We start from the raw sequence: 18,485 nt of genomic DNA, 5'->3' as shown, positions 1-18,485 counted from the left end.
AGAATTACATTACTTTTGAAAGGGGTGACATTTATCTGTACCTATAATCAGGACACGGTCAGTTTGATATAACATAATACAGTCCATCTTTGTACTAGATACAGAATTAAGCAAACTTCAATCATACATAAATTTCCCACAGCTTCAAAGAAAACTTAATCTTAAGCCAAAACTGAATTTCAAAAAGAATAAAAATGAAAGAGAAAAAAGAGAAGCCTCCTCAAGTTAAAATCTTAGTGAAATTCATGCCTGTAAGTTCCATGAAAAAAAAAAACAGGTAGATAGGAATTATTGAAAGCATACAGTTCTTGGACATGTAGATATCCATCATCTTCCGTTGTATTGAAGCACAAAACCCCTGTCCAATTTGATGTACATGGATCTCCTTGACTCCAATTCTCTAAATGGTTCATAGGATCATTCAAACTTCTCTTGATGTCCCCCAGTGCCCTGACTGCAGATTATTACGAATGTTAGCTTTATGCTCATGACTGCAAGACCTTAATATAAAAAAGGGGAAAAGTTTCTGAAAATAATGGGCCCTCATGCTTTTGAAATCCATTACCAATGGGACACAAGTAGTTTGAATAGAAGCCAGAAAATTTCAACAGTTCTAAAGTTCAAAAGCAGCTCCCTTACTAATCAGAATAAATACACCAATAATTGCAACCCACTGATTTTGGAGCTGCAAGGATGGAATCTAAGGCAGTGTAATAATATTGTAGGTGTCTGCCCTGTTATGGATATCTGAAACGACTTTGGTCCCATCTACTAGATCACTCTTGGACATAATACAGTTCCATGTTAGTTTTTTCACATGCCACAGCTGAAGGTAGTGAACCCAAGAGCCACTTCTCGGAAAATAGTTAGTAAACACACATAGAATACATTTACAGTGTTGTAAATTAAAGGAGACTTTTTCCATATCTTTTCCAAAGACACAGAAAAATGCACTTGTATGTGAAATTGTGAATACATATTAGACACATTATATTTGTAATAAATATAATTCATTATAAAAAAGGGCTGATTAATAACTCTCTCCTACATTCTCAAATTCTCTAACTCCAAAATTTTATTTTCCTGATTCCTCTGAAAAATAAACTTCCAAATCTCTTTCTCCCTGATAGTTCGAAATCTGTGAATTACCCATATGGATTGTTTCGGATCTCCCATGGCCAGTTTGTGGACGAACTTCGAAATGTCTTCCCTGATCTCTCTGTGCAGGAGCCTCGTGGGCGAGATTCAGTGCCCATACTCTTTTTCTTTTGGGTGTGCAGTAACTACTTTGCTCTCTCGTACTTTAGCGCCAGTTTCTGTGGTTTCCTTTCCATCTAGGGCTGTTTTGTCCTGATTGAGGTGTGATACTTGGCTGCCTTTTTTACTACGTGCTTAATCCCAAAGCCATGCTAATGAATTTTGTGATTGTCCTTTGCATTGGTTCCTCGTCAGATTCGGGCTTCACTTCTCTTTGGTTCTCGGCTTGTTTTCTGCTCAGCTTTGGTTTCTTCTGCCTTTGAAGATGTCTGTTGCCTGAGAGTTCTCTCAAACTTCCCTGAAAGAGGATGTACCTGCCACAACTTGGCCTGATGCATTGGGTGGTTGTTTTCAGCCTCGTCTGGCTTAATAGTAGTTTGTATTAGGTTTTGATTTTGAAAGGGAAGGGCGGATATAGAGGATTTTTGGGATGGTGGTTGGGGCAATGCAGGCTCATCTTGGGCAGCAGTAACATTAATGGAGATGGGGGTTGAAAGGCTTTCTGAAATGGTGGCGGAGGGGGGGAGCTTGCTTGAGTTGTTTGTAGTAATGGTGAGGCTTGCTGGGTTGGTGATGGGTGCTTAGAGGCAACTAGAGCCTTTGGCTGCTCCATAAGGGCTGTACGAGATGGAATGGAGATGGAGATTTTGGGGTTGTCCCAAAGTATTAGTTGGGGAGCAGTGAGGGATAGAGATGGAGACTGGGTGGCTGCTTGAGAGGTTGTATGAGATGGTGATATGGGGAATAAGGGTTTCTGGGTTACTGGTTGGTTTTTTTTTTTCCTTTTTTTGTGAAATACTGGTTAGGGTTGAAGTGTGCGGGATGGTGAGGGAGGCTGAGAAGCTCTTTGTGATCGAGGTGACGGTGGCACCTTACGAGATGGTGATGTATACTGTGAAGGTAATCGTGATGGAGCAAGGGAAGATGGTGAGGGAAACTGAGATGCCCTTTGTGACCGAGGTGATGGTGCGACATTACGAGTTGGTGATGGCGGTGCCGTACGAAATTGTGATGGAAATTCTGAAGGTAATCGGGATGGAGCGATGGTAGATAACTAGATGGCGAGGATGGCTGAGAAACAGTGAAACCTAATGCGGCGTGGTCCGTGTGGAGGGGCGGAGTGGAGGGAGGGAGGAAGCAAGATGGGGCGGGCGGAAATTTTGCTGCTACACTTTTAACCGGAATGTTTCTGCTACAAGGCTGGCAACCAAGGAAAAGGAATAATTCACTACCCCTTTGGGTTCATAAGTGTAGCAGGAACATTTCTGTTATAAGAATACTAGCAAATTATTATTATTATTATTTTTTTTTTTTTTGAGACATGAGGGGTATCTAACTTTAGGCCAACTAAACCCCCCGGGCTCGTAAATAACCCCCGCGCCACGCACGAACCGGGAGCTTCTGGGCCCTAGTGAGCCTCAGGCGGGTGGCCCCAAGAAATTATGTAGCGGTGAAGGTTTGATCAGGTTTGATCACGAGACTTCGCTTCCTGAGGCGGAGTCTCATGTCCTGTCACACCCCTATCCCGACAAGGGATAAAATACAATATCAGGGTATGATTAGGGTGACACGCGTCATCCCACCTCACCGCCAGGATCTCGATCAGGGCCAACTCACAACATAAACCAATATTACAATACAATAATATCGAGTCGCGAAAGATAAAGGAATATTACATTTCCAACGATCATAAAATAAGCGGCGTTCTGATGGTTACCTCATGTTCACACGGCTAAGTGATACATAAATAGTTTGGATGGATATCCCGAATGACCATATAGCATAACTACCCCAAAACAAGTATAACAATAAATATTTATATAAGGCACGTGGCCCCAAAAAAAAAAAAAGAAGGAACAAGTCCTAAGATCAATACACGAGCACAATCATCATAGGCAACAATCGCCATGATCCTCGATCCACGGTCTCTGGCTCCACAGTAATCATCGCATCGAAATCTAAAAAGAATGTGTACACGGGGTTAGCTCCACCGAGCTAGTGAGAGAGAAAAGGGGATGCACAATCACACAATCACAAATAGTCCATGGTGCATGCTATTATTAATTCATTTACCACCTAACACACAATGCTAAGTCAATGGGTATATGCTCTGCAATAACTCGGGAAGACATTGTGGATCCTTCCATTCTCACCACAATGCAACCTCAATTATTACTATGGAGCCCGCGGTCGTAGTCATCACCACCCGAGGGCGACCCCGATAACCATTACTACCCCTGGCCTGGCCTCTCTAACTCTCCACAGGCGGCGAGGTGCTCGCTACCCAACACCTAAACCCCTGTTGGTAAGGGTCGTAGCATAGGGAACCGAGCCTAACCACGATATACTACATGAATCCTATCGTGTTGAGAGGTACATCCGGGTGTGTCAACGTCCCATTCCATCTAACACCAGGTACCCGGCAACACGGCGCATCTACGACAAGAATGAGATGCAATATACAATTCCACGTAATTCGGGGTTCGGTGCGACTTCCGACCGTAACCCAACACAAATCCATATCATCCAAATCATCATCATCGAATAAGAATAAATGCAAATATGCAATCATGCTTGAATGATAATGTCACAATATAATTCATAAATGCATGAATAAGCAATAGTAAACAAGCTCAACATCACCCAAACCCACTCACCAATTACTTCAAATGGAGTTTGTATAAGCGCAACGATTCCGCTCAAAAATCACCCCATTGCACATATGTTGGCGCTATGGAAGTGAATAAGAGTGTGAGAGAGTGTAGGGAGGCCTCATAGAGAAACCCCACCGTTTACATAAGTTATAAGCCTTAAAAGCGCATCGGAGGCAACGTCGGACTCAGCAGGCTTGCCTCGACCTTGCCTCCGACCTTCCTGCGAGGCTCGGGACACATCGGAGGCAAACATCGGACTCACGCAGCTTGCCTCCGATGCAACCCAAGTGTGATTTCAAGGTCTTTAAAAGCCCGGGTTGTCCCATTTGGTTCTCTAAGCCTCAAGGGACTAGGGAGGGGTGTCTTGGAGTCTATTTGGGTCTTAGAAACACCCAACATTCAAAGATTTAAGGGGGTTTAAAGGATCAAAAGCTCAAAAGTCAGTTTTGGGGTTTTCTTTGGTGGTTGAAGCTTTAGAATCAAATAGATTCAAGAAGAGGTCAAAATAGAGGTCTTTATAGGATTGTAATGAAAATGGGATAGCATCCTACAGGGAAACTACACATGGTTCGAGCTAACCCTTTGGGTTTCCAAAAAGAAATCCCCATCTTGGGGCTGCAACCAACGAACCACCCAAGCTCAAGCGAGCAAGGGGAAGAGAGAAAATGGGGGAAAAGGGCACTTGGCTTACCTGGTTTGAGGTACACACGATGTACCCTCTTTAAAGCTCCAAACCCAAGCGACCATTTCCTTCTTCTTCTTCCCTTCCTTCTCCTTCTTCTCCTCCTTGCCGCCTCCTCTCTTCAAAGCTCTCCTCTCCTTTCACGATTAGGTTAGGAAAGAGAAAGAGAAAAAGAAAGACTAAGGAATAGTCTTACCCCTCTCTCTCATATAGAAATCACATTTATTGGCCTATTTGGATAAGGCCTCATAAGTGTAACCTAGGGTCTATTTGGGTAGGGTCAAACATGGCGGGCACCAATAGCACCTTAGCCACGGGTCTCACCCACAAGGGTCCTTGTTAGCGAATTGGATGTAGGGTCGGAGGCACCGAGTAACCTTGCCTCCGATGCGAGTAGGAAGGTGGTTCCCACCATAAGAGGTCGGGCCTTTGGACCACACTTCGAGGGCTTTGAGAGGGCGTAAGCACACAACAAAATTTGGTCAACTACTTACCCGACACGTCAAGGTGCAACCTCCGTGGTCCCGACTAGTTTCCACGGGCAACCTCGTACTATGGTCAATATAGTGGTTTGACCACCGGTGAGAACAACTCACCGGCATACGTGGCGGTGATAACTACACGTCACGGGGAAGAATTAATAATTAATTATACTCCGAGTGCGGGTATAACATTCTCCCCACCTTACAAGAAATTTCGTCCCCGAAATTTGAGGCGACTGGTCTCAGTGGTAAGGGTGTTGGATAACAACATCCCAAGTCACCCACATCTTAAACTAAGTCAAAGGTCGGGTCAAGATGAGGCGGTGCCTACATGTCACCGCAAGTCGGGCTCCACAATTCTCTTTTCCTTACAGGTCACATTACCACGGGGTGTGGTTCACAATAACCCTAGGAAAACGGGGTTCCAACTACTAAGTTAAGTCTCAAGGAACAAAGGTTCCCTAGATCTTGGATCGGGTGATACCACTCTAGCCTTGATGCTGGTCATTCTTGGGTTACAGATTTAACTGTCCATGACCCAACATAGGGTTTACATTCAAAGGCTTTCACATCAGGTTGTCTCATTACCTAACCCAACTTTAGAATGATTTGGAATATTGATGGAATCTCCTATTGTTCACTCCCAAGACGGAGGGAACGCATTTGGTGATCCATTACCCCATTCATATCTCATCGTTGGAGAAGGTCTTGTTACATCCTTCGTTTCAACTTTCACAACCTTTAAACCTACTACAGTTATCCCACAGGGAAGAGTCCACATCGGTCCTCTTTCGAGAACCAATAACCCTTCAATAGTTTTGGTCCAAGTCAACTCTTCAAGCAAGTCTCAATAAATTAACCTACTCGGTCATTAAATTCATTATTCATTACCCTAAGGTTTGGTCAACCAAGGTCGGGGCTCCAACTAGTTTCACAGAAGGTCGAGGTAAGTCATAATTATAGTACCGGAGAATCACTCTAGTCACACAAGTCCAACGTTCTAAGGGATATCTATATATATATATATTATCACACCAATATGTAGGCATAGATTCAATAATTACATTCAAATCCCTATGGAGATATCTGTCATCTAGGTCAATCCACCAGAACAAGAAGTTCTCAGGTACGGTTCGCTAAGTCCTTTCTTTGAAAAGTCGAATCACGGTGTAGGACTTTCTCTATGAGTCTAAACAAGGTTTGGATGGACCAAGTAAAGTCCAAATAGAGTCATCACTAGCTTGAGGTGTTATGAGTGACTTCCAAATACACGTGACCTTCATGGCTTACTCAAATAAATAGCCCAAACCAGCCTATTACTTTCCTTTCCTAGTACCTACCCACGAGGTTTAGATTCTACGCACCCCCTTAAGGGTCTCTACCCGCATAGAGTTAGGTTTCCCTATCCATAAGGTTTGAGTCCTTACATTCATAGGGTCTATGGATCTTCATCCTCAAGGTAACTTTTCTCCTTTCATGTAAGAGAGAGTCACGGCGATTACCAATGCCTGCTAGTTCTTATTAGCGGGCCCATCGGGTACAAGTCGTAACCTCTTTCAATTTAAAGGTATTAACTAGACTCATGTGGTCCCCACAAATGGGTCACACAACAGGGGTGTCCGATCTAGGGTATAGGCACAAGATCATCACATATAGGTGTGGTCAAAAGGTCTCCAAAATAGGCTCAAAATCTTAAAAGAAATCGGGTGGACTCACAAGCGACGTCGGCCTCAAGATGGTGCGTTCGTGGCTCCTCCGTGAAAATAGGTAGAGCGGATTAACGGGCGGATGTGGAATGCAAATCCGTTCATTCGTCCGGTCTTAGAAGTCTCAAGGCGAGAGAGTTGAAGTCAAACGGATCTACGAATGGATGCATGAGTGTGGATCTGTTCGTTGATCCGCACAATTTTAAAATGATAATTTCGAGTTTTGTGCGGAGCGGATTCACGACAAGTGGATCTGCTCGTTCGTTTGTTCGTAGAATTTTAACAAAAGCAGAGCCACGAGTTTTAAAACGCATTTTTGGCTCCAAAGAAAAGGACATAACCGCAGGAGAAAAAGCTCTCAGGGGACTTTCGTTCAAGCTCCCCTTAGGTGGTTTTCTTGTAATCCTAAGCCTCAAGGTTCAACTCTCGGTTGTTCAAGATATGGCTTTCTTCCCATTCCTACTTTCTCTTTCTTGGATTTGGGATGAATCATCTCAAGTTGTGATCATGTCTTGATTTTGCTTGTAATCCCATGGCCATGTACACCAAATTCATACCAAACCGATTGGCAGAAACTAGGGTTTTAGGTGTAAATCAAGTCCTATTTGATCGATGACACTAAGTTGTTGGATCTTTGTTTGATTATTGCATCTTTTATAAATTTTCAAGTCTTTGCAAGCATTTTAGAGACTCTATGTTTGTCAAGTCTAGTTGAATTTTACTAGGATTATGTTCGAGTTTTGATTGTGGTAAAGTTATCAATTCACAATATTTTGGGAAAACTCTCCAAGTTCAAATCTAATTCTTTTACATGCCATAAAATCTAATAGAAAATTATCACATTGTCTTATCTTCAAACATATTTCCTTGTATACATGATTGTTGATAAAATCCTTAGAATCTTTCCTCTTCTCTTTTGCCATATTTGATTCGGTCTTACTAGATAGGGCTTAGCTTACATTCTCCGAGTTGTCACAAACCATATTTACTTGTTTCCTAAGATTCAAATTTCCAACCACAAAATCGAAAATTTTCTTTGAAGTCCAAGGCATGCTCCATGATTGAATAAACCTATTTCTTGCTTGAACCCACTGTTTTGTATAAAATATTACTTTCTAGGCATAATATGGCCATTAACCTCTATCATGTATGATTGCATTCACATAGTGGCCATGCATTCCCTTTTTCCCCAACTTCTTAGATCACAATTTGATAAAAAAATCAGAAATTTCTAGCCTAAGAATCCTGCTGTAATTTAATTTGCTTTGAAAGGAAAAATCAAGGGCTAGGTTTTAAACCTCATAACCTTACATTGATCATCTACTCGGGCCTTAGCATTCAAGGTATTAATTTACTATCTACTTGGCTTTTGGCTCAGATTAAAAACAATCAATGGCTCCAAGAACACGACATGCATGCGTTGAACAAATTGCACCAACTGTCCTAGATCCACTATGGTTCCAAAGATAGAGGACCAAGAGCTTTATCGAGACTACTTCCGCTTGAAATATAATGGAAGGGCGGGATGTAGTGTTGGATGATCTCAAGCTTACAAGGTGGGGCGTAGATTTGAGGCATTGGGGTGGACCAACATTCTCAACCTTCTTGAACCATACTACCCAAAACTCATCGGGCATTTCTATGCAAATCAACACCGAGAACCCGGCACACAAAACTATCGGGTTGTTTCATATGTAAAGGGGGTTCCTATAGCCTTCATCTGCAGACACGGTTGGCCGACATTATCAATGTCCATTGGAGGAGCAAAGACCTATTGTTCACCTAGAAGGAATCCCTATACCTTCATCAGGTGGGAGGTATTGACATTCCGACGACCATAAGGCGGTTGAACCTACGAGTGGGGATGGCTTCGATGAGGTCACGAAGCAACTCTTCGACCGACTCGGCGCCTAGAGGGTATCGAGAGAGGGGTAGATGACATCAACACCTTTCTTGGTCGCGATGGTGGCGGTGGTGCAAATGACTATCCCAACTTTCTCTCAACAAATTGAAGTTATCCTGATCGCTTCTTCTAGTTCTTGTCTTAGGATGAACAACTAGGAACTTTTAGAAATGGTAGACTTGTATATTTAATCTGAGATAACCGAATCAAAAGTTTCAATTGGAACAAATGGGGTCTTGCATTCGAGTTGGGAAAGGCACGATTATGCCCAAACAGAGAATCAAACAATTATAGTGTTTAGATTGGTATCTTTTGATTGAGAGGATGGAGTCATATGTTTTTGTTGGAATGGATGAAATCATGAATGTTGAAATGGGAAGGATATGATTGCCTCCCAAGAAGATTTGAAACAATTAGATATTTGTAATTAATCTTATATGTATCTCGATGTATTTGCTTAATTCTCTCTTGTTTAAATCATTGCTGATAATTGTGCTTAGTTATGATTGATTCATTAGTGTTTATGAATTATAGCATATAATTTCCCATCTATGACCTACTTAAGACTCAAAAGCAATTACATTGTTGTAGCTTAACGACCTATGGTTCAAGTCCTAAGTTCCATGTTACCTATTATCTTCTAAGTCCTTGTTTCACCACAATCGGTCTTCTCCTATGTGCCTCCGCACACAATCATTTATGTTCTTGAAGATTTTTAGTTTAGAACCTAATTGTGGAGAGTAAATCAAGAGTCCGCAAGATCGCGTGGTAGGTGCAGAGCATCATTGCTCGATACCATGTTGTCACACCCCTATCCCGACAAGGGATAAAATACAATATCGGGTATGATTAGGGTGACACGCGTCATCCCACCTCACCGCCAGGATCTCGATGCGATGGCCAACTCACGTACCATAAACCAATATTACAATACAATAATATCGAGTGCGAAAGATAAAGGAATATTACATTTCCAACGATCATAAAATAAGCGGAAGCGTTCTGATGAGTTACCTCATGTTCACACGGCTAAGTGATACATAAATAGTTTGGATGGATATCCCGAATGACCATAGCATAACTACCCCAAAACAAGTATAACAATAAATATTTATATAAGGCACGTGGCCCCCAAAAAAAAAAAAAGAAGGAACAAGTCCCAAGTATCAATACAGCCGTAGGCACAATCATCATGGGCAACAATCGCCATGATCCTCGCACGGTCTCTCTCGGCTCCACAAGAATCATCTCGCATCGAAATCTAAAAAGAATGTGTACACGGGGTTAGCTCCACCGAGCTAGTGAGAGAGAAAAGGGATGCACAATCACACAATCACAAATAGTCCATGGTGCATGCTATTATTAATTCATTTACCACCTAACACACAATGCTAAGTCAATGGGTATATGCTCATCGCATAACTCGAAGACATTGTGGATCCTTCCATTCTCACCACAATGCAACCTCAATTATTACTATGGAGCCCGCGCGGTCGTAGTCATCACCACCCGCAGGCACCCGATAACCATTACTACCCCTGGCCTGGCCTCTCTAACTCTCCACAGCGCAGTGCTCGCTACCCAACACCTAAACCCCCATTGGTAAGGGTCGTAGCATAGGGAACCGAGCCTAACCACGGATATACTACATGAATCCTATCGTGTTGAGAGGTACATCCGGGTGTGTCAACGTCCCATTCCATCTAACACCCGGTACCAAGACAACACGGCGCATACTGACAAGAATGAGATGCAATATACAATTCCACGTATTGGGGTTCCGTGCGATTTCTCGACCGTAACCCAACACAAATCCATATCATCCAAATCATCATCATCGAATAAGAATAAATGCAAATATGCAATCATGCTTGAATGATAATGTCACAATATAATTCATAAATGCATGAATAAGCAATAGTAAACAAGCTCAAACAGTCACCCAAACCCACTCACCAATTACTTCAAATGGAGTTTGTATAAGCGCAACGATTCCGCTCAAAATCACCCCATTGCACATATGTTGGCGCCTATGGAAGTGAATAAGAGTGTGAGAGAGTGTAGGGGAGGCCTCATAGAGAAACCCCACCGTTTACATAAGTTATAAGCCTTAAAACGCATCGGAGGCAACGTCGGACTCGGAGCTCGCCTCCGACCTTGCCTCCGACCTTCCCTGCGGGCTCGGGACACATCGGAGGCAAACATCGGACTCACGCAGCTTGCCTCCGATGCAACCCAAGTGTGATTTCAAGGTCTTTAAAAGCCCGGGTTGTCCCATTTGGTTCTCTAAGCCTCAAGGACTAGGGAGGGGTGTTCTTGGAGTCTATTTGGGTCTTAGAAACACCCAACATTCAAAGATTTAAGGGGGTTTAAAGGATCAAAAGCTCAAAAGTCCAGATTTGGGGTTTTCTTTGGTGGTTGAAGCTTTAGAATCAAATAGATTCAAGAAGAGGTCAAAATAGAGGTCTTTATAGGATTGTAATGAAAATGGGATAGCATCCTACAAGGGAAACTACACATGGTTCGAGCTAACCCTTTGGGTTTCCAAAAAGAAATCCCCATCTTGGGGCGCAACCAACGAACCACCCAAGCTCAAACGAGCAAGGGGAAGAGAGAAAATGGGGGAAAAGGGCACTTGGCTTACACTGGTTTGAGGTACACACGATGTACCCTCTTTAAAGCTCCAAACCCAAGAGCCATTTCCTTCTTCTTCTTCCCTTCCTTCTCCTTCTTCTCCTCCTTGCCGCCTCCTCTCTTCAAAGCTCTCCTCTCCTTTCACGATTAGGTTAGGAAAGAGAAAGAGAAAAAGAAAGACTAAGGAATAGTCTTACCCCTCTCTCTCATATAGAAATCACATTTATTGGCCTATTTGGATAAGGCCTCATAAGTGTAACCTAGGGTCTATTTGGGTAGGGTCAAACATGGCAGGCACCAATAGCACCTTAGCCACAGGTCTCACCCACAAGGGTCCTTGTTAGCGATTGGATGTAGGGTCGGAGGCAGCCAGAACCTTGCCTCCGATGCGAGTAGGAAGGTGGTTCCCACCATAAGAGGTCGGGCCTTTGGACCACACTTCGAGGGCTTTGAGAGGCGGTAAGCACACAACAAAATTTGGTCAACTACTTACCCCGACACGTCAAGGTGCAACCTCCGTGGTCCCGACTAGTTTCCACAGCAACCTCGTACTATGGTCAATATAGTCGGGTTTGACCACGTGAGAACAACTCACCGACATACGTGGCGTGATAACTACACGTCACGGGGAAGAATTAATAATTAATTATACTCCCGGGGTGCGGGTATAACATGTCCCCTCCAAGCCAGCTGTGCTAACCCCTTGGGGTTATACCAGCAAAAAAAATTTTGGGTGCGGGGCCTGGTGTTGGGGTTGGGGTCGGATGTGCCAGGTGGGATCGTGGAAAATAATATTCTCCAATTCCCTTTTCTTAAATTGGATGTCTAAACTGCCAGATATCAACATCTCCATCTAATAGTGGCGCAATGCACACATTTACAAATTGGAGAAGATTAAAATCCGAGATCGGGGCTAGGAAATTTTGTTGCTACCCATACTCGCAGTCAAAGAAATGGAATCTCAAAGGGTATTTTGGAAAATGCCAAAACCTTGGAGATTATTTGTGAACCCAAAGGGAAAAAGAATTTCTTTGACAGCGAGCCTAGGTGGCAAAAAAGTTCCTCAACCGAGGTAGCAACAAAATTCCATCTTAATGGGGTGGGCTAGTGGACGGTGGCTATGGGAGAGAGAGAGCGAGGAGGGGGTCATGGGTAATTTAGAGATTTTAGAATTAGGGAAAAAGAACGCTAATTGGTTGTGTAGCTCTTATGCCTAGTAAGGAGCGTGAGAAGTTATCATTCTACCCTTGTGGAAATCGAAAAAATCAACTATGTTTATGTTTGTGTGCACGCTCTCATTGGTCACCGTGCCAATGCAGGGCTATAGGCCTAGATAGCGATGTCATGCCCTTAGAATTATTAGGGAACAAAGAGATGGAAATGGATTTTTTTGGAAGGAAAAAATAACATTGACGTGTTGCCAAGTCTTGTGGTTTGTGCATCCAGACATAGGGTCACACGTAATTATCATCATGCCCCAAATCAAAAATCTTATCCATATTGGGATGAAACATTGCTACTTCTTGGTTTACATGAACTTTCCTACTACTCGGGCTTGCAACCAAAGAAAGGGTAGGATGGTCATTCCAGTTCCCTACCCGACCTGTTCCCCATAATTGGAGAGGGCAGGGAATTGGAGGTGATAAATATCAGGGGGAGAAGGGATGATAGAGGATCAAGGGCTACCTAGGAATTTTAAATTATCACCGAGAAAAAGGAAAGTGAGAGCTTGCTTTTTTGAAGAATTAGAAAAGAAATTTAAAATAGAGGAGTCTGAATAAAAATAGAGCAAGTATAGGAGCTATATAAATATATATATATATATTTTGATGAAAGTGTAATCACACAAACCACACACCAAATCCCAAAAGGTTAACCGACTTTTAGGACCGTGGAATGACGGATATACACAATACACACCACATTCACACATCCGATGTGGGACTAAACCCAATAGGAGCTATAGTTATTGATTAAGGTTTTTGCTCTATATAATCATAGTTGGTTACGTGAGCATGTAACCATATCGGAATTACCCTCTTTCATAATGGGGGTGGTCGTTTTTGTCCTTTCATGGAATGTACCATAAAATGATATGGGGGAAGTTTTCATTCACGGCCATGTATGCATGCATGGTCGTGTCCCCTCACAAATAATTGAAAAAGTCATAAACCCCCACCCATTAATTAATGCCTTGAAACTCCCACCCTCTCACATACACGGCTTACACAGTCGTGTATGAAAACTTTCCCCAAATGATATTTATGATCATAATTATCCTTTGTCATGTATAATAGGATGATAATAGCTAAATTTAGGGCATAAAGGAGATTTATAGTTATGGTTTTAAGTATCAGTATTGGAATCGTATCGATCTTGGCAAATATCGATATGGATTGGTCAAGCCGAATCGGACCGTCCCCCCTTAAAATGTCGATACATTGGCTATTTGGACCATTTTACCCTCTCCTATTTCAATACCACCACTGTAAATCGATATCCTATCAATATCGGGTGTGTATCGAGTATCGACCAGTATAGTCAATACGATTTCGATACCTTTAACCATGTTTATAGACAAAGATAGGGGTGTAAGTTTGGCCCTGTGAACCCGAGCCCGCTTGAGCCTGTACTAACTAATCCCATACAGGGCGTAGGCTAGGCTTTTCAACCTGCAGGGCGGGCTTGGGTTGGGATTTTTAAGCTCGAGGCCGATGCCTAAGCTGAAGCTTCCGGTAGAGCTAGGCCCGGCCCGGCCCAACTTGACCCTAATTTTATATAACTATTATTAATTATTATATATTATATTTAGTGTTTTAAATCTTTAGGATTATTTTTAAGAATGTGTTGATGATGTTGCATTTTTCTTTTTTTTTTTTAATTGCATATATGGCTACAAATGGCCAAAAAACAGGGCCAACCCGGGTCAATTAGGGATAGCCCAACCCTGGGAAAAGTCAGGCTCAAGGACAGATTAGGTTGAGCCCAACTGGCTTGGCCCAGGCTGAGATATCTCAGCCCGACCTTAGGACCGGGTTGGGCTTCGGCTGGGCTAAGAGGACTAAAGGTTGGGTTTTAGGGTTTTAAAAAAACTGGCACACGGCCCTGTTTCACCCTACTACTATTCAAAGATAATACACAACATAGCTTAATGACGAAAATGCCCACATTTGGAGAAATTGTGTGGTTGTGCTTAACAACAAGACACATTGAATATCTCACCCCCAACCCCCCCACTCCCCACCCCCCACCCCCACCAAAAAAAAAAAAATCACATTGAAATATTGAATAGCAAGGTAATGTTTGCACGATCTATTTTAATCTTAGAATAAAATTACACATTAATGATCTCCAGCCGTTTGATGTGTTTTTGACCTTTGCTCTGAGTTTTGACTTTTAGATGTATAAGACTATTATATCCCCGTATAAATAAATTTTTGCACCTAATTTTCAAAATTGTTATTAAAATATTTATTTAATATCTGACTCCATCTGTATTCTGTATCTGTATTCTGTATCTAGTTTCTTCTGTGTTCAAAATATACAGTAATGTCTCCACTAATTCTTCAAACAATATGACAAGAAACTAAGCACAACCTCAACTAAGATTTTTCAAAAAAGATTGAAATCTACTAACCTTCATCGGGAGTAGTAATCTGTGCACGAGCAAGAAGCAATAAGCAACAAACGCATACAACCAGAGTGGCTGTAAACACCCAATTTCTCACACCAGACATCTCCAGCCTAAGCTTTACTCCTACTGACAAAACAAAACAAACCATTAATGGAGGATTCTTTGGTTGTAGAAATAATGCTATTGGAAAATCTTGAAGAACTAATTTAGATCCAAATTCCTTTATCAAAACCCTTTCGAAACATTTTATTAAAGAGAGATGAGCATCATATCGAGGAATTCTTCTTACCTGAGTAAATTCAAATTTCGAGAGTACAGAACGGAAGGCTTAGCATGTTTTCTTTCAGTTCACGGAGATAATTCTTCAGAAGAGCTTGAGTTTGAAGCCCTAGAAAATGAAAAGTGAAGACTAAGGAGGTTTCGCAACTTAAATGCGATAGTTTTTTGCAGCAGCAAATGAACTTGATCGGTGATGCGGCTGACCAAGTCGCCATTGCGGTTACTGAGGCACGTCAATCCCATTTTAGTCTACTCTTTATTTTTTTATTTACTTAGATTGAAATGATCTTTCCTTTCTCTGTTTTTTTTTTTTTAATTTTAATAATTTTCTTAAATTTACTTTGGAGTTTGAAATTTGGATTGGATTGATCTTTCCTTTCTCGGTTTTTAATTGTTAAAGTCGCCACCACGGTTGCAGAGGCAGATGGGAATCATGGGATCAACAAGATTAAAGAACCCGGCCGGAATCGGGTCTGAACTCCAGAATCACCACCATGGTATCGTTTTCAGCAGTAAATTCAAATGCGGTTCCTCTCCCCATGTTGTAACCACCCTACCCCGAGAAGCAATTGGGTCCTTTGTAGCGCGACATAGTGTGTAGCACACATCCAACGGCCCTGTGTGCTTAGGCACGCAGTCCAACACCATGTTTGTGTGTTGGGTTACATGCCTGAACACACAAGGCCGTCGAATGATGCACTACACACTCTATCGTGCTACAGAGGAGCCCAACTCACCCCGAGACACTCTCCATGGGTTCACCCTTTCCCTCTCCTCTCTCCCCACGGTATCAGTATCCATGTACTATATCAATACCTAAATCCATGGTGGGTATTTAATCTATTTTGATTATAGAATAAACTTGCACATGGATGATCTCAGCCGTTTGATGTGTTGACTTATATATATGAATTGTTTTGTCTAGTTTTCAACAGTATTATTAAAACATGAGCAAGTGATCGCTAATTGGTCGCGTGGGCCTAGAGTGGACGCAAGGGCATCAACATGAATGAGATTTTTTATTTCACAAGGGTGGGGCGATAATTTCACATGCTCTTGTGTCCAAATAGAGAAGTCACACGACCAAACAATGTTCTTTTTCCCTTAAAACTACTAGATGAATTATAAAAATGCCCCCTTTGTTTTTCCACTCTCATCCAATGGTTAGGGTGTCAAAATGGAACCAGAACCCACTGTATACGATCGAACCAAACCAGACCACAGAGAAATGACTCAATTCTCATTTCATAGGTTCTCATTTCGATTTGATTTGGTCCAGAACTAGAAACCAACGTTATAATAAACTGAATAGAAACCGTTTTATACAAAACCGAATGAACTGCATAAGAACCGTCTAAAGGAGCTGATTTTTTAGCCTAAGGAGTAAGGTTTCTAACTGCTGTGTTTGATGAAATGTTGGGACTTTAAGAGTGTATTTTTCTCTCTCCTTTTTAAATGATCAATTAACATCCATGATCCGTTTACGTCAAGATTTTTAGAAGGTTTTATGGTCTATTAGAGAGTTTACTTGGATGTTTATGGCGAATTTTTATCCGCTGCTGTAACTGCAGTGCTGCTGTGCACATCGTGCGGCACAGCAGCAGTCATGTGTACACAACGGGCCCCAATGTGCATACATGGTCGCTGCTGCACCGCACAATGTGCACAGCAGCGCCGCTGTAACTGTAGCGGATAAAGGTCAAATTTGATCTAGAGATGTTGATCTTCAACCAACCTCTCACATATATAATATATTTCACTTGCACCGCTATTCCATTTACAAATTGTTATTGTATTCTTTTGTTGACGCAGAACTAGAGTTGAAGCATTCAACCTTTTTCTTTTGACACCATGATTTTGATTGATGAGAGGTTTAATTCGGTCAATCAATAATTTTGAACAAACTCATTTTGTATTGCCTTATGTAAAGTCTAGTTTTGTGTTTCTAAGGGATTGTATTTCTAAGGTGTTTTTTTATGATATTAATGTATAATAAGAGAATTCGTAGTATATATTGAGATGGTAAACTTCAGTTATTCTAAACTTATATGTACATGCTATCGAATTATATGTAATGGGAATCAAATTAGAAGGTACAAAGGTGAAACCGAATGTGAACGGGAATATTTTTTTTTAGACAAATGGAGATCTTATTCAATAAATTGTATAGAATACATGGGATTTGAGTTTCAAATGTCAACTAGCCACGAAGTACATAAGGGCCATTCTTTCGTACACAAAATGGATATGGCCTTCCTAGTGAGAAAGTCTATTAATACATTAGTATCTCTATGAGTATGTTAAAAAGAGCAAGGTCTAAAAGAACTAGCAAGGTGGAGGATATCTTCACTAATAGGTTGAAGGGCCATAGGGTGCCGACTTGAAGGGTTTTTTATGAACAGATAACCACCTCACAATTTGATTCAACCATAATATCTTCAATACAAAGGGAGATTGCCTGAAGAAGTCCTGTGCGAATGGTTAGAGCTTCACCGACCATAATGTTATCAAAAGAATTAATCAAAGATTTTGCGCAGGTTATCTCACTTCGATTAAACATATTCTAAATCGAAATTGACACTACAAATCACATGTAAACCGAATGTGAAACAAATAACAAAAACCGAATCGAGTCAACCTCCTTTGCCTCGGGTGAAAGGAAACAACATCCTTTACTTAATATCTGAATGTATATGTATTTGTTTGCTCTTTACCAAAAAGAGCAGAGGTAGGGAACCAATGATCAGTGCAACCAAAACTCGATTTGCATAAAATATGATGCATCCAAGCCCTATGGCCTTTGGCTTAGACAAGAGCGAGGCATCAGTGACAATCAGAAAAGAGTCCAAAGGGGTATCAAGTTGGCCAACTGTATTATGATAAGAAGTTCGAGCACAAGAAGTCCCTGAGATCATATTCTGAACCTCCTCCACATTTCTGTTCACCATAGAAATCCAAGATCTGAAAGGAGGTAAGGTGATACTAAAGACTCTAGCTTTCCTCTGCTTTCAAATCTCCAAATGATAATAACATAAGCTGGAAAAAAAAATCTTTGTTGCTCCAACTTTGTCAACCTCGGAGTTCTACTCCATTTTAGAATCCACTCATGCATAGGCAAACTAGCTCTAGAAGTTAGTCTAAAAGGGGCAAAAGTAGCAACCTTAAGGTCTAACTGTCTCAGAGGCCTGACCACAACCTGACATATATCAAGCATAGCGATTTTTCTATGTTTAAGGTTGACCATAACTCCAATA

General features: G+C 41.7%; 1 protein-coding gene across 3 annotated transcripts in view; it reads right to left on the bottom strand.

The window, feature by feature from the left end:
• The window catches only part of LOC122648766 (probable LRR receptor-like serine/threonine-protein kinase At1g06840), a 101,148-nt gene extending 86,092 nt beyond the window's left edge, over positions 1-15,056 (bottom strand). For all 3 annotated transcript variants that reach the window (XM_043841987.1, XM_043841988.1, XM_043841989.1), the window contains exons 1-2: positions 14,956-15,056; positions 304-454 (exon numbers count right to left, since the gene is read on the bottom strand). In XM_043841987.1, the coding sequence (XP_043697922.1) occupies positions 304-454; positions 14,956-15,055 (251 nt within the window). In that variant the 5' untranslated portion in view covers position 15,056. The remainder of the gene's footprint in view (positions 1-303; positions 455-14,955) is intronic.
• Positions 15,057-18,485: the final 3,429 nt, after the last annotated feature.

This window comes from Telopea speciosissima, chromosome 1, assembly GCF_018873765.1.
Source record: "Telopea speciosissima isolate NSW1024214 ecotype Mountain lineage chromosome 1, Tspe_v1, whole genome shotgun sequence".
NCBI classification, from domain to species: Eukaryota; Viridiplantae; Streptophyta; class Magnoliopsida; order Proteales; family Proteaceae; genus Telopea; species Telopea speciosissima.
The sequence above is the reverse complement of the archived record's forward strand: the minus strand, read 5'-3'. Positions and strand labels throughout refer to the sequence as shown.